Here is a 14401-nt window from a genome sequence, read left to right as displayed (position 1 = left end):
CTTGCCTTTCCCCTTGGGGCTCCAATGGTCCCATTAAGGGCCGAGGCTGAGGCCCAGTAGCTCCAGAGTAAGGGAAGGCATCTCCTAGCTGGAACGGTGGTACACCTAGGCAATGTGGGCACCACATACCCTTCAGAGCCCTCCCCCCTCCTCCTCTCCCTTTCCCTTCTCGCTTTCCTCCCCTTTTCCCTCCCACCTACCTCCCTCCTTCCTCCCCCATTTCCCTCTCACCTCCAGAGGACTATGTTTCAAGGACTATGTTTCATCTTTCATTCATTATTATCTACCACATGCCAGGTATTAAGACAAAAAACACAATTCCCTGCTTTTTTCCCTCTTGCTCTATTATTTTGTGGGTCTACAATGCAGACACCACTGCCTTTGGTTTAAGTTTTAGGGACACCTGTAGCACAACAGAGATCAGGTAATGACTGAAACTGAAGTCTGGCCACCGTAAAAAATGTAAAAGTGAAGCATCCTCTCACCTCCCTCTTTTTTTATAATAAAAATAACTCTAAGAGCTTCCTCAAAAGCTAATCCCATGTGCCAGGCACAATGTTTAGAATTTTGCACCCCGTGTCTCCTTAAATCCCTATAGTAACTCTGAGAAGTAGGTCATGTTCTGCCAGGAAACCAAGGCTCAGAGCACTGAAACGCCTTGCCCACAGACACACAGCTACTCAGGTAGCAGGAGCTGAATCAGAAAACAAGATCTGGGCAGCCCAGGTGGCTCAGCGGTTTAGCGCCACCTTCAGCCCAGGGCGTGATCCTGAAGACCTGGGATCGAGTCCCACGTCGGGCTCCCTGCATGGGGCCTGCTTCTCCCTCTGCCTGTGTCTCTGCCTCTCTCTCTCTCTCCCTTTCTGTCTCTCATGAATAAATAAAATCTTAAAAAAAAAAAAAAAACAAAAAAACAAGATCTTTCTAAACCCAAAATTTATGCTCAAAACTGCTATGCCAAGGTTGTCCAAATGAGTTTCCGAGGATTTTAATCAGGTGTTAGAAGAAAAAATCTTTGTGGAATAATAAGCATAGTGAAATGCCACTTTCACGGGGGTCTTTCCTGTAAGTTCTCCCAGAGTCCTCAAGGTACAGTGTGTTATGAATCCTGAAGAAGGGGTTAATGTACCACAGGACCTCCTACAATTCTTTTGGCTACAGAACTCTGGTTGGGGAGCATTTGTCAAGATCATTGTGTGAGGAACAAATGAGGTGAAAGTCCCCTGTGGGTCATAGTCTCCCAGTGGCTCCTCCCTTAGAGTGGCTGTCATCCCAGTTTTCTGCCCCAGCCCTGGCTCCAGGGACCCTCCTCACTCTGACATACTTCTGGAGACCCTGGGCAGCTGGGAGTCCAAAGCACCAGGCTTCAAGTCTGCAGACTCTTCCACATAGACATTTGTTGCTGGGTCATGAAACTCTCTGCCCCACCACCAAATCTGGAACCAGTGTGTGCTCTGCCAGAAAAGGCTATCAGCCCAAGCAAAGCGGCAAGTGACCAGTGACAGACCAGAATGCCAAAAGAGGAGCTGATTTAAAGATGACTTATCCTGGGACACCTGGGTGGCTCAGCGGTTGAGTGTCTGCCGTTATCTCCGGTCGTGATCCTGGGGCCCTGGGATCGAGTCCCACATCAGGCTCCCTGGGGATCCTGCTTCTCCCTCTGCCTATGTCTCTGCCTCTGTTTTTCTATGTCTCTCATGAATAAATAAAATCTTTAGAAAAAATAAAGATGAGTTATCCTGAATCGCTGCTTACCAGGCATGTGACCCTATTAGCTGCCACTTCATCTTTCTCTGTTTCTTTATCTCTAGCAGGGAAAATAATAGAGTCTACCTCATTTGAGACTTAAATGAGTACCTCCATTTCGGTAATGGGTTTAGAACAGAACTTGGCAAATAGAAAATGCTGAGATAATTGTTAGCTCTTAACTGTTGTTACGATGTACTGAAGGAGACACGGAGAAAAGTGAGCACACGTGTTTGACCATTTGAGAAATAGTGCTACTACCATCATTCCCTCCAACGGAATGAGCCAGTCAGGGCACAGGGCTTGGGCATCACCTGAGGGTCCTGGTAGATCTTGGCGATGTCCTTCTCATAGCTGTCGATGTACAGACGAATGGTGGCTCCTGCACTCCCAGTGCCGCTCAGTCGGAAGATGATGCGAGAGCCATCCGCAAAAATGAGCCGCAAGCCCTGGAGAGGATAAGCAGAGATGTTTTCCTCACTCGCTGGAAGGGAAACTGAAGACTGGCAAATTACAAGGGATTAGCCTGGAGATCTAATTTCATCCATACTTGATCAATTGGAGGATTATATCTGTGATAAATGACAGCAGTTAAGCATCATGATCCTGCCCTGGTCAGACTGTCACTGCGTCCAGCCAAGGGGGACTGAGCTCATGGGGAGAGAAGCATTCTCAGGGTCAGGTGGGAAATCTGATCCAGGGCCTAGAGGTGCTGTATGACACAGGCCTTCCCTCCCTTGCCTCTCCCCACTTCCCTGTAATTTATGGACTAACCATTCCAGTTTGAAGCCTAATAAGTAAACAAATAAGTCGCTAGATGCAGAAATTTGACCCCCAGATCAGGAGGAAAACCTGGGCAGAATGGGCTGAAACCAGAGCAGAATAGATTCCAGACAGATGAGAGGAAGACCTCTTTGCAAGTCGCCAATAAAGAGCCTCAAACAGAGAACATGGGCCACATGCCCTCACATGAAGCCAGCTATTCCCAACCTAGCAAGCAGGATTGAGTGATCACCTCCCCTCCCCTCCCCTCCAGGCCTGAGGCCTCCAAGCAGGGTGTGTGTGGGCGCCATGCCAAACCCATGCCCCTGACCCCCTGCTGCCTTCTTCTTTCCCTCCTGGCAGCATCTCTCATCCTCAAGAATCTTCTTACTTCAGGGGACTTGAGGTTGAAGACTCTTGGGTAGGTATTTTGTCATCTGAGGTACGAAAGTTCAGCAAGACAGTTATCTGAGAACTCTCTTGTCTTCGTGAGCCCATCATCCTTCCATACAAAGAAGAATTTCACATAAAGTCAAAAACCAACCAGGAGGAAAGACACTGCTCCTCAGTGTCACCAAAGACAGCTCTGCTTGTCACCAAATCCCACCCCATGTTTCATCGTGCCATTCGGCAGTAAAGATAGCAGATGAAACACTTGAAGTACCTTCCTGATTCAGTCATCATCAAGGGGGAGGATACCGTTAATTCTCATTTATCGTTTCTTGCTTCTAGAAACCTACCAGGTTGGTCTACCTCTCCCACAGCTTCAACTTGAAGCTTCCAAATTCTTTTCACTTGATGGTAGATGCTATATCTACTTTGGAAGATTCTCCCTCCTACCTGGTCTTCTATTTAGATGCTCAGACTTTCTGATTATAGAACATGAAGCTGTTGAGTCCTTCCTCACAGAGTGCAGAGAGCAGTACCCGTGCTCATGCCGACACCCATCCCACATTCACCTCAGCTCCCCTCCTCCTTCCTCACAGATGTTGGGTACACTGTAGAGTTGGGGTTTACTTTCCCTAATTGCCCACTTTCTCTCTGAAGGCTTCTCTACAAAAACTTATACGCTGCCATCCTCTGGACCCCACTTTCCCTTTTCCATACCTACTTCCTACTCTACCCCTGACCTCTCTTTTTCCAATTATCTCAGATATTGCTTACAATCATCTATACTGGACCCAGAGTTCTCACAGGGGGTGAAAAGGCATAGGGAAAAAGCCTACTGTGCTAGCATTTTGAGGATGGGACACTTCTGGCGCTGAGGGTCGCTGTGGCCATGCTCCAACCACCCATCCATTGCCTGCTCTCCAGACAGACACTAAATCAATCCTGCGGTCCATCTCCTTCAAAGTTGTTGGATGCCTTGAGAAGGACCAGGCCAAAAATCTAGGTCCATGAAAAAAGCAACCTGGAAAGCTGTAAAAGAATTTTCATTTCCCTCTTTATTATCTCTGCTTCTAAATTATCAGTGGTGAGTCTAACCTGTGACAACAGCAGAACCAGAGGAGAGAGGACCCCAGGCCCTGGGTATTTGTGAGAAACCTGGTCAAGGACCAACCCAGCCTGCAACCCTGGGTCTCTGGCACCCAATGAGGGAAACCCTAACAGCTCTGTCTGTATCCAGACAGGGTCCAGGTTCTCAACTGAGATGTCTTGCTTATGCACTGCTGTGTTAGGACTGGCTGCAAGTCACGTGCTGCCGACAGTAACAGCTATCTAACATTTCTAAGTCTAGAACGCCTCATCAATTATTTTCTTCTTCTTCTCTCTCCTTTTTTTTTTTTTTTTTTAGAAATTAGGACATACCAGAGAAACGTCTATGATAATGCCACTCTCGTGGCTGGCATTCCACTATAATCTCTTGAGAGAAAAAAGGGGATTGGTAGCTAAGGCAGTAGTTCACCTTTTCAGCTTTAGATTCTAGGTCTCCCTTCTGCACATGCACTCAACACATGTCTTGCACAAAATTCTGGGGGATGTAAAAATCCCTCTGGAGCCAAGGCTAAGAATCTCAGAATGAGGGCCGTAGGGGAGTACACAGAATCAGGGCATTTTCCCTACAAGTATATTTGCAAGTTATATGTAACCCAGCAAAAAGCTGGCAATCATTTAAAAAAAAAAAAAAAAGGTAGCAAAGGACGAAGGATTAAGTGGCTTTTTGCCTTATTCTCTTGAGATTTCAGAGATGAAGCTCTGAGGCCTCTCTCCCACTACACATAAATCTGTTCCTACCTGATTCCTTGAAACGCTTCCATCCACTGGATCACTGTATTCAAAGTTATCAATTTTCTCCACGGTGTAAACTTTGTCACCCACTGAGAACTGTTTGCCCACGAAGGAGCGATCAGATATCAGGGCCTCCAAGTCCTTCATCATTTTGTTGGCACCCTCAGCCTCCACCTCCTCATAATCATACCTGCAAGAAGTCACAAAGGTCGGGCCATGCACTGACTTCAGATCACACTGAGGTAGATTACGACTTTCTTCATCATTTGTTTGGCCCTCCCCTAAAACCTCCTAACTTTAGAAGAAGCTGGCAAAAGGCTGAGCTTGTCCATCTCTGGGGAGGGAGCAGATCAGGGATGAGAAGAAGGCTTTGCAGGATTTCAGGGAAGGTTTAAGAGATTCCGAGTAAACAGAAAACCCCCATCTTGGCTTTTCTACAGAACAAGCTCGCTCTAGAAGCTTCAAAGGCTTTTGAGAAAGTCTAACATTTAATCACTGCATCCTGAGGAGGTATCATTAAATGCAATGCTCTCCCTAGAGGACTCTGCATCAAGAAACACATGAGTCAGGCATTTCTCTTCCAAACTCCTAGAGTTTCTTTGGGATAAATGCTGAGATGGTTCCCAGTCTGGGACCTGCCTGAGGCTGCTGAGATTTTGGTGAAGGAGAGTTCCAGTCTCCACAGGAGCTTCCTAAAGGGAGGCCAAGTTTTCACTGACTAGATAGAAGTGGCTAAACCCTAACTCTTTATATCTGAAACACCCCTGTCCTATCAGTGAAGGTGGATTCTGGTCCAAACTGCTTTGGGTTCACCCTGGCAGAGAAGAGCTGGTGTAGACACAGAAATGTCAAAAAAAAAAAAAAAGAAAAAGAAATTCTGACTGTTATGACTATTATTATTACTCTAAGAACTGTTCTTGATTTCTTTCTTATGAAGTTAAAGACTCTTACAGGTGGCTTTTCTTTTTCCCTTTTTTTTTTTTTAAAGATGTTATTTATTTATTCATGAGAGACAGAGACAGAGAGAGAGGCAGAGACTCAGGCAGAGGGAGAAGCAGGCTCCATGCAGGGAGCCTAACGTGGGACTCGATTCCAGGTCTCCAGGATCACGCCCTGGGCCAAAGGCAGGCGCTAAACCACTTAGCCAGCCAGGGATCCCCAACAGGTGGCTTTTCTTGACCCTCTTGAGAGAGTTATTTTTTTAGAAGCTCAAGACAGCAAAGTCTATATTTATTTGCGATAGTGAAACAAATATGATATGTGCAAGATGACACCTCTGAGACATGAGAAATACTGGAGAATTAAGGCCAACCTGTTCTGGCTCCAGGATTCTATGAATCAAGGACAACAGTCTCCTTAATCTTTAAGTCAGCTTTTTCCCCTAGTTAAAATGATAAACAGCAAGAAATTATAACCAGGTGTTTGTGCTTTACATCTGTGACCTTTGGGTGTTTGAGGGAAGCGCTCTATAAATCCTAGACACAAAAGGGCACAATCAAAAGAATCTGGATTTTGGCATCAGAACTACCTACGAATCTAGCCTCTATCACTTACTAACTGTGCAACTATGAGCAAGTTGCTTCATCTAGCAAAATCTGTTGCCTTATCAATAAATGTTTTGAGGCTGGCATGAAAGAATGCACACAAAGTGCCTAAATGCAGGTTCTAGAGACTTTATTTGTGATAGTTAGCTGTACTTGAAATTAACAAAAATATGTTAAAATGATTTTTAGAAGGAGGCTTTTAACTGATTCAAGAGTGATCCCTTCTCTGAACAAACCTTCATAACCTTATTCCATTGTGGCTACTATTCACTTGTTAATTCATTCATTTATTTATTCAAAGCATATTTACAGTGTCACTATGAGTGAAGTGTTTGGTGATCCCATGAAGCACAAAAACAGACACGGTCCTGTCTTCATGACATTCTAGGCTCTAGAGAGTTCATGACTACTGCTCTGAATTACGAGGTTTTTCTGGTTCTTAGAAAGTAGAGATCCTTGTCTTGGTTTTCAGGGCTACTGTTGCGGTACCATGTGATAGTTTTTACTTATACCATCCTCAAAAGAATGACTTGAGGGAGAAAGACAGCAATGAATGTCTCTAAAGTCGAGAAAAGCATTCTAATTAAGGAGGCTGAGTTGCTTAAGGTTTAATTCTTGTGAGACTATCCAGAGATCATGGACTATTAAATCTGTGATGTATTTTTTAAATTCTCCAATTTAACTCACCTATTTTATAGAAAAGGCAAGTGAGGTCCAAAGAAATTACATGTATGCCTTTCTTACAGATAAGCAATTCATCCACTCTTCTTTTTCTCATAATTCCTTTCAATAATTAGAACAGTGAGGTCTAGGAAAAATTTTGTTAGATTTTTATGCTTACCGGGGGAAAGGCATATTGGAATTAGTAAAAAGCCACCACTTGAAAAAAAACATTAATGACTTTTAAAAATAGAAGTATGCAAGGCAAAGAAGAATTACTAAGTATTCTAAGTATTTTGTTCACTGCTGAATCCCCAGTGCCTGGCAGAAAGTAGGCACACAGTATTTATTGAATCAATGAATGAAGTATTGACAAGTATGCAGCCCTTGGGGACCTATTTTAATGAGTCAGAAAAGTTGATTTAGACTAAGCATAATTGTTTCCATAATTTCAGGGAAAAAAAAAGTTTCCATACTTTGAGTGCTCCAGAGTTTATAAAACACTTTCAGACTCATATTTCATTTAATCCACTCAACGGTGGACTGTTATTTCCATTTCTACAAATGAGAAAAATGAGTACAGTTTTCTGTTGGAGAGAGGTTAAATGATTTCCCAATCCACAAAGGGGCAGAAATAAATTTCTAATATGTTCTTCTGAATCCAAATCCAATGCAATTATCATGTCCACCTGCAAGTACATTTTAAAAAGGCTTACAAAACATTTATTCTTTTGACTATGATAACTAAATTTTTAAGCCTCTTCTTTGTGGCTGACATAAAAGGTGACCCAGACTGAATTATTTTAAAAATTCTCAATTTGTAGAGGCTAGATGAACTAGGATTTTATTATCACTTGAGAGACAAAAAAATTTGTACACATGAGAACTCTCTCTGCCTACTTCCCCACCCTACCTTCGTACCCCAGCCAGGCTGTGACTTACCTGGTGAAGAAATTCCGGCCATACTTTTGCCAGTGATCTTTGAGAATGTCCTCCACACTCTGTTTGCGGGCAGCTAGAATGGAGAGCCAAGCGAGGACAGCCCAGAGTCCATCTTTCTCACGAATGTGATCAGAACCTGGCAGGTGGACAGTAAGCAGCAATGAGAATTGTGATTTCTCCAAACAATTTGGGAATAAACTCAAGAGTAAACATATAGACCCAACCAAAAAAGTCATAAAACTTTACTGAGGAACTTGAATACATGGAAGGAACCACATATTGAACAAAGCAAAATAATATTGAAAAGAAGTTGATGCTTCCCAAAGTAATAGAGATATTTATAGCAAATGCCAATAAAAATGTAAGTGGAATAGTTTGGTGGAACTTGATATAGCATTTATAAAGTATAAATGTGAGCAAAAAAAAAAAAAAAAAAAACAAACCCCAAACAACAGAAGAACATCACCATTATAAATATTCAATAATTAAGTCTGGTAGTTTAATGAAATAAAAGAGAGCACCTAGAAAGAGACCCAGAGACCCAAACACATATATGACTAGAATATATGATAAAGGTGTTACTTCAAGCCTGTAGGAAAAGAATGAATTACTTTTATAAGCAGTATTTAGATAACTAGCTAGACAGTTGGAAAAAAATTCAACTTTTTCTGCTATAAAACACTGTACCAAAAAAGATTTTCAGATGGATTACACATTGAAATATAAAATTTGGAAACCTTTAAATCCTCAAAGAGATGTATAAATAAAATATATATAGAGATATAAATATAATTTAAATATATAATAGAAATATAATAGAAAAAATATATAAATATATTTTTTAAGTCATGGGGATGGCAAATACAGGTAAATTCAGAATTCATAAAGGAAAAATATGTATCTGTCTATTAAAAATGATCATTTCTACCAGCAAAATAGCTGTAGATAAAAGGCCACTAGAAAACTTTTTAAAAAACCACATTTGCAATATAAAGTAGATGTTTAATTCACCTCAGTATAGAAAAAAATTTATGTATTAACAAAAAAAAAGTGAGATTTCAATAGAAAAATAGGCCAAGGATATAAACAACCACCAAAGAATAAATACAGGTACCCAATTACATAAGAAGCTAGTATTATTTTTTAAAGCAAATTAAAGGGGATCCCTGGGTGGCGCAGCGGTTTGGCGCCTGCCTTTGGCCCAGGGCGCGATCCTGGAGACCCGGGATCGAATCCCACGTCGGGCTCCCGGTGCATGGAGCCTGCTTCTCCCTCTGCCTATGTCTCTGCCTCTCTCTCTCTGTGTGTGACTATCATAAATAAATAAAAATTAAAAAAAAAAAAAAAAGCAAATTAAAGTTAAAACTACAATAGGAAATTGCAACTTGCTTGACAAATGGCCACAGATTTTTAAATGAGAATACCCAGTACCAGAAGAGGTATAAGGGAAGTGGGATTTCAGCATGCTGCTGCAGGGAAAGGTATAATCTTCTGGAGAGTAATTTGGCAAAAAGTATCAAAGTCTTAAAAATGGATCTACTTGTGGATCCAGCAACCCCAATCTAGGACATCTTACTTTAACCAACAGGGATTTGGTTAGATCAACTATGGCACATCTGTCCCCTTCTAAGGCACTTGCTAAAATCTTTACCAAAACTCACAGAAAAAAAAAAAAAAAAAAACTCACAGATTCGCTCATCTGGATGTGCTTCTAAGCACGGAGACCCTTTTCCAAGAACCTGATGTGGGACACAACTCTCGTTTTTTAACCTTAACATCCTAATGCTAAAAAGGAAACAAAACAAAACAAAAAACAAAACACACCACACGAGGACCATATTGAGCGCTACTTTCTGACTTCTGAATAGGACTCAGTACAACCCCTCTCTGACAGTGCTTTGTATATTAGTATACCTTGAATTCTTTATGTGCCTTTGTGCACTTCTTGACTTCCCACTGGGTCTTACTCTTCCTAGAACATCAAGTATCTCACAATGCTGGCTATGTAATAAGTATGAGTTAAGTTTGTTTCCTTCCTCTTTTCATCCTTTTAGACCCAACTCAAATGTCCTCTCCCATCTGGGACTAGTTTCCAGCTTCCCTACTCAGTTATGAGCTACTTTCTTTCTCTTTCTTCTCCCATAGCAACCTGCTCAAAACCTCTGCTGTGGTGCCATATTCCTTAATCATCTATTTATGAGCCTTTCACCCCACTTTTTACATATTTCTTAGAGACATCTCATACTTATCCTTATAACTAAGTCTGGTGACTAGAATAGCACATGGAATAAACTCATCCACTGCATTCCTTTACAGTTGTTCATCAGTTAATTAATCTACTACAATATTTTTTCCTTCTCTTGTTTGGTTCATAAAAACACCAACTTTTTTCAAAAGATCTCTTCAGTAAGATACCACTTTTATAAACAACAGTTGTCAGAACTTGGAGGCTGACAAAACTGGAGGTTAGGCAATACTTTTAGCACCTTATGTAACAATTTTTTGGTTTACCTGATTTTATTATCTATGAACTTTTATATTTGCCTGTATTGCTATCTCAAGGAACAGAAATTAGCTCTCTGGCTCTTATAGTGTTTACAAATGATGTTTTGGCAATAGTTCACCCTGAGCAGCAAGATTCTGGCAGCTTCTCCTATATATTGAGAATTCATGACAAAAGTATACAACTTGGAATTATTTGTCTGTGCTCCCATGGGTATTTTTCTTCCTTCCTTCCTTTTTCTCTTCTTTTTCTTATTTTGTATTTATTTATTTCTTTAGGCTAGACTGAGAACATAGGAGGCAGTTATCCTTTGTGCTTTTCCTGTTCTAAGTAAATAATTCAGCTTTTTATTTTATGAGGAAATGAAAATAAAATCTAAACATCTTACCCAACTCTGACCAAGTTACTTGGAGATAAGTAAGTCACATACCTAATATCACCAACAAAATATCTGCCTTGGATAACATACTCGAATATTCTATTCCATTTGCACAATCTCTAGTCTCTCTGGAAATTCTAACTACTCTCACTAATTACCTTCATGTTATCAAAACTCTAGGTAACTTTAATACTCAGAAAGTCTGGGTACATTTTCTTTCTTTCTTTTCTTTTCTTTTCTTTTCTTTCTTTCTTTCTTTCTTTCTTTCTTTCTTTCTTTCTTTCTTTCTTTCTTTCATTTACTTATTTTAGAGAGAGAACAGGGAAGAGACAGAGGGAGAGAATCTCAAGTAGACTCCCTGCTGAGCATGTAGCTCAATATGGGGCTCAATCTCAGGATCCTGAGATCATGACCTGCGCTGTAATCAAGAGTCAGATGTTCAACCAACTGAGCCACCCAGGTGCTCCAAAAGTCTGGGCACATTTCATTTTCTTTAGGATTCTGATGAATGATGACAAGCTATTAGTTAACAAAATAAAAATAAAAAAATAAGGCAATAGTGTATATGTGTGTGTGTTTCTAAAGTTGCTGCTTATGTAGTCATGGCAGTTGTGTTTCAGTGGAAGATGCTTTATATTTAAACGTCACAAAACCAGAATCTGAAACTCTGTTACTTATTACCTTAATTTTTCTAAGTCTCGGTGTCTTTGACTAAAATGGGGATAATGTTACCTTTTTCACACAACTGTAAGACTTTACTGTGATAAGAGAGTTGAAATATTTATGAACTGTTAAGTACTGTATAAATGCAAAATACTATTATGGATAAGAGAAAAACAAAGAAACATTTGGGGAAAATGAGGGCTTTCCACTATCTTATTAAACTTTCAGAAAGAATCTCTCTTAACTGTACATATTGGTAAAGAAAATGGAATAGGACCCAGTATGTTTCTTTCTCTGGACAGTGGCATTACAGAGTTTTCCTCTTCTTCCTCATCTAATTTTCCTACTATGAATGTGAATTATTGGCATCATTTCTTTTAATTTAAAAAGAGGAAAAGAAGCCAAGCTCCCATAATTTTGAGAAAAGGGAAACACTGCCAGCAAACACCCCTCTGTGTCCTAGCTGACACACAGGCAGAGGTGGGGTTTGCACTGGGTGTCTTCACACTTGGGCCAGCTCACGGACTGAGTGCATGGGAATCCTGCCCCATCAGCATCTTCAAACACCTGCCACTTCGCTTTAGCCTAATCAGCACCTTGTGATAAGTATAAACCCAGCTCAGTCACGGTGTACTCTGGGCCTCAGCCAAGAAAAATGTCAATCCTTGCTGAGGGAGCCAAAAGCCAACAGTTTAGGGATCAGGTTCAATTTACCAGTATGGGCATCTAGGGAGTGCTGGTTGCCTGCCTCTGCCAGAGGATGGGTCTCAGGATGGGGCAATGGCAAGTGAAATAGAGCTATATGGAGTTGTCTGAAAACACTTGCATCTGTCTTTCTCTTTCTCTGTCCATCTTTAGCTCCCCTTTGGTCTTCTTCATCTTTTTTTAAAAAAGATTTATTTTACTCATTTTAGAGAGAAAGGGTGGGGAGGGGTAGGGGGTGAGGGAGAGAGAGAAACAAAAGCAGGCTCTTTGCTGAGTGCAGACCCTAACACAGGGCTCAATCCTGCAACCCTGAGATCAGACTGAAGCTGAAACCAAGAGTCAGATGCTCAGCCAATGGCACCACTCAGGTACTCCTCCCCTTTGGTCTTCTACACACGCTACTCTCTCTGCCTGAAAATTTCCACTCCATAAACACCTATTTGCCTGGCTAACATCTGCAATTACTTTCAACTTCACCCCAGCCCAGGATGGCTTTCTTGTTTCCCTCTATGCTCACCCCTAGTCTATCTAACACCCCTATCTGTTCTTACCCCACCTAGACCATGAGCTGTATCCCTAGCTGGTGTGTCTGGCACACAGTCAATAAGAGTTTGCCCCAAGAATGGTCAGATGCCAGCTGACTGGCTGGAAGGTTCAGCAGAGCTGCTCTGTCCACAGTCTTGTCTTCTTTGGCTTTTATTACACAAATGAATTTACTCTGAAAGGACAAGTAAGCTCCTCAGGCTTTCCAGATCACTCCAACCTTCAAGGGCTCTCCCCCAGCAACCTCCAGACCTTCCATATAGCAATTAACCCAGAACTGCCTTGTGACTAACCCTGGAACTGTTTCTTTTGGAGGAATCTAGTAAGCATCTGACAGGCAAGAACCATGTCTTAACCCAAACTCCATTTTATACTCAACAAATACAAATCAGTGCCTACCATGTTCCAAGTACATGAGAAAATACCAAGATGAATAAGACATGTTCCTTGCCCTCACAGATAAGCATAGACATACAGGTGAGGGAGATGGACATGCAGGTAATAGTTTAACTGAGTTAGTTATAATTAGGTTATCAGCCTAGTTTTAGTGGGGTAGTCTGTCTGGGAAATCTCCAGAGACAGGATGTTCTAACTTTTCCATGGGGACTTTACCTACAGGAAAATGTATCAGCAAATGTATCTGCAAATTAGAATGTGCTGAGAACCAGACAGAAAATCAAATCCCCTACACCACAGAACCAGGTTACCTGACAGTAAAGCATCCAGGGCACCCTGTCCTTCACCACTGATCATTTTGCACGCTTGTAATTACCTGATTACAGCCTGACTTCTTTTCCCAAATGTGGACTCTACAGAGCCCTGCACTAGATCATACCCACTATGCCCCAAAGTCTCACTCAGTATCTGGGATACAGTTAAAGTTCAATACACATTTGAGGAATGAGTCAATGAAAAGAAGTACAAACATGAAAAACTTTTCACAAGAAATTAAAAGAAATTTGCAAAGCATCAATGCTGTGCTCCTTCAAGTTATCACTCCTATATGATGCATCATCGCTAAAACCTTTTAAAGATGAAACAGGAAAAAATGTTACTAACCTCTAGACCTGGCCAGATCACAATTTGCTGGCATATTTCTATATGATACTTGGTTCGTCCTCAACTCTTTCTTAACCCTCTGTCCCAGCCCTCCATTTTCCTGAGGGAGAATTTCAAAGGCAGTGATATTCTATTCTATCTGGGACTGCACTTTCTATTTCCTTCCCAATTTCCCAAAAAATTCAAGGCCGGACAGAACACCATTTTGTCCTCTGCCATTGTGTATAAACAAGTGTATCATCATCCACAGTTAGGGGGAAAAATAACTTTGCATCATGAGATCAACCCAAAATAATAGGTTCACCCTGTCTAGTTCTGGGGCCCATTTCTGAGTCGCTTTACCCTGGCATTTGTAATGCTGATGTGTGAGGAAGTGTCCTAACCTCTGTGGCTATGGTAATCCTGTGGACACTTGCTGTTCCTCCATCACGGACAGACTAATGTATGCTTGGTAACATTGGTAATATTATGGCTTGTGTTTTGAAATGCTGATGGTTTGTTTTATTTGGTGAGCCAGTTCTTCTGAAGTCTGACTCCTTTGCACTTCTTTGCAAGTCAACTTCCTTTCCTTTATAAGAGCTCAACAAAGACCTTGGGTCCCTGACTCTGGACTACAGAGTGGGAATGGTGTTAGAGTCCCCACAAGAGTGGCAGATGGCTTCAAAA

The 14401-nt window shown here is 41.4% G+C and overlaps 1 protein-coding gene across 9 annotated transcripts in view; it reads right to left on the bottom strand.

Annotated features, from left to right (window-relative positions):
* Nucleotides 1–14401, bottom strand: part of PGM1 (phosphoglucomutase 1) — a 157697-nt gene that overhangs the window by 96400 nt on the left and 46896 nt on the right. For all 9 annotated transcript variants that reach the window (XR_012028202.1, XR_012028200.1, XR_012028201.1 and 6 more), the window contains exons 8-10: nt 7884–8019; nt 4744–4927; nt 2061–2195 (exon numbers count right to left, since the gene is read on the bottom strand). Coding sequence is in view for 5 of the 9 variants with exons in the window: in XM_072820566.1 (XP_072676667.1) it covers nt 2061–2195; nt 4744–4927; nt 7884–8019 (455 nt within the window). In the remaining 4 variants the exon portion in view is untranslated. The remainder of the gene's footprint in view (nt 1–2060; nt 2196–4743; nt 4928–7883; nt 8020–14401) is intronic.

The sequence above is a fragment of the Canis lupus genome, chromosome 3, assembly GCF_048164855.1.
Source record: "Canis lupus baileyi chromosome 3, mCanLup2.hap1, whole genome shotgun sequence".
Taxonomy (NCBI): domain Eukaryota; kingdom Metazoa; phylum Chordata; class Mammalia; order Carnivora; family Canidae; genus Canis; species Canis lupus.
This window is presented reverse-complemented; position numbering and strand designations above follow the sequence as displayed.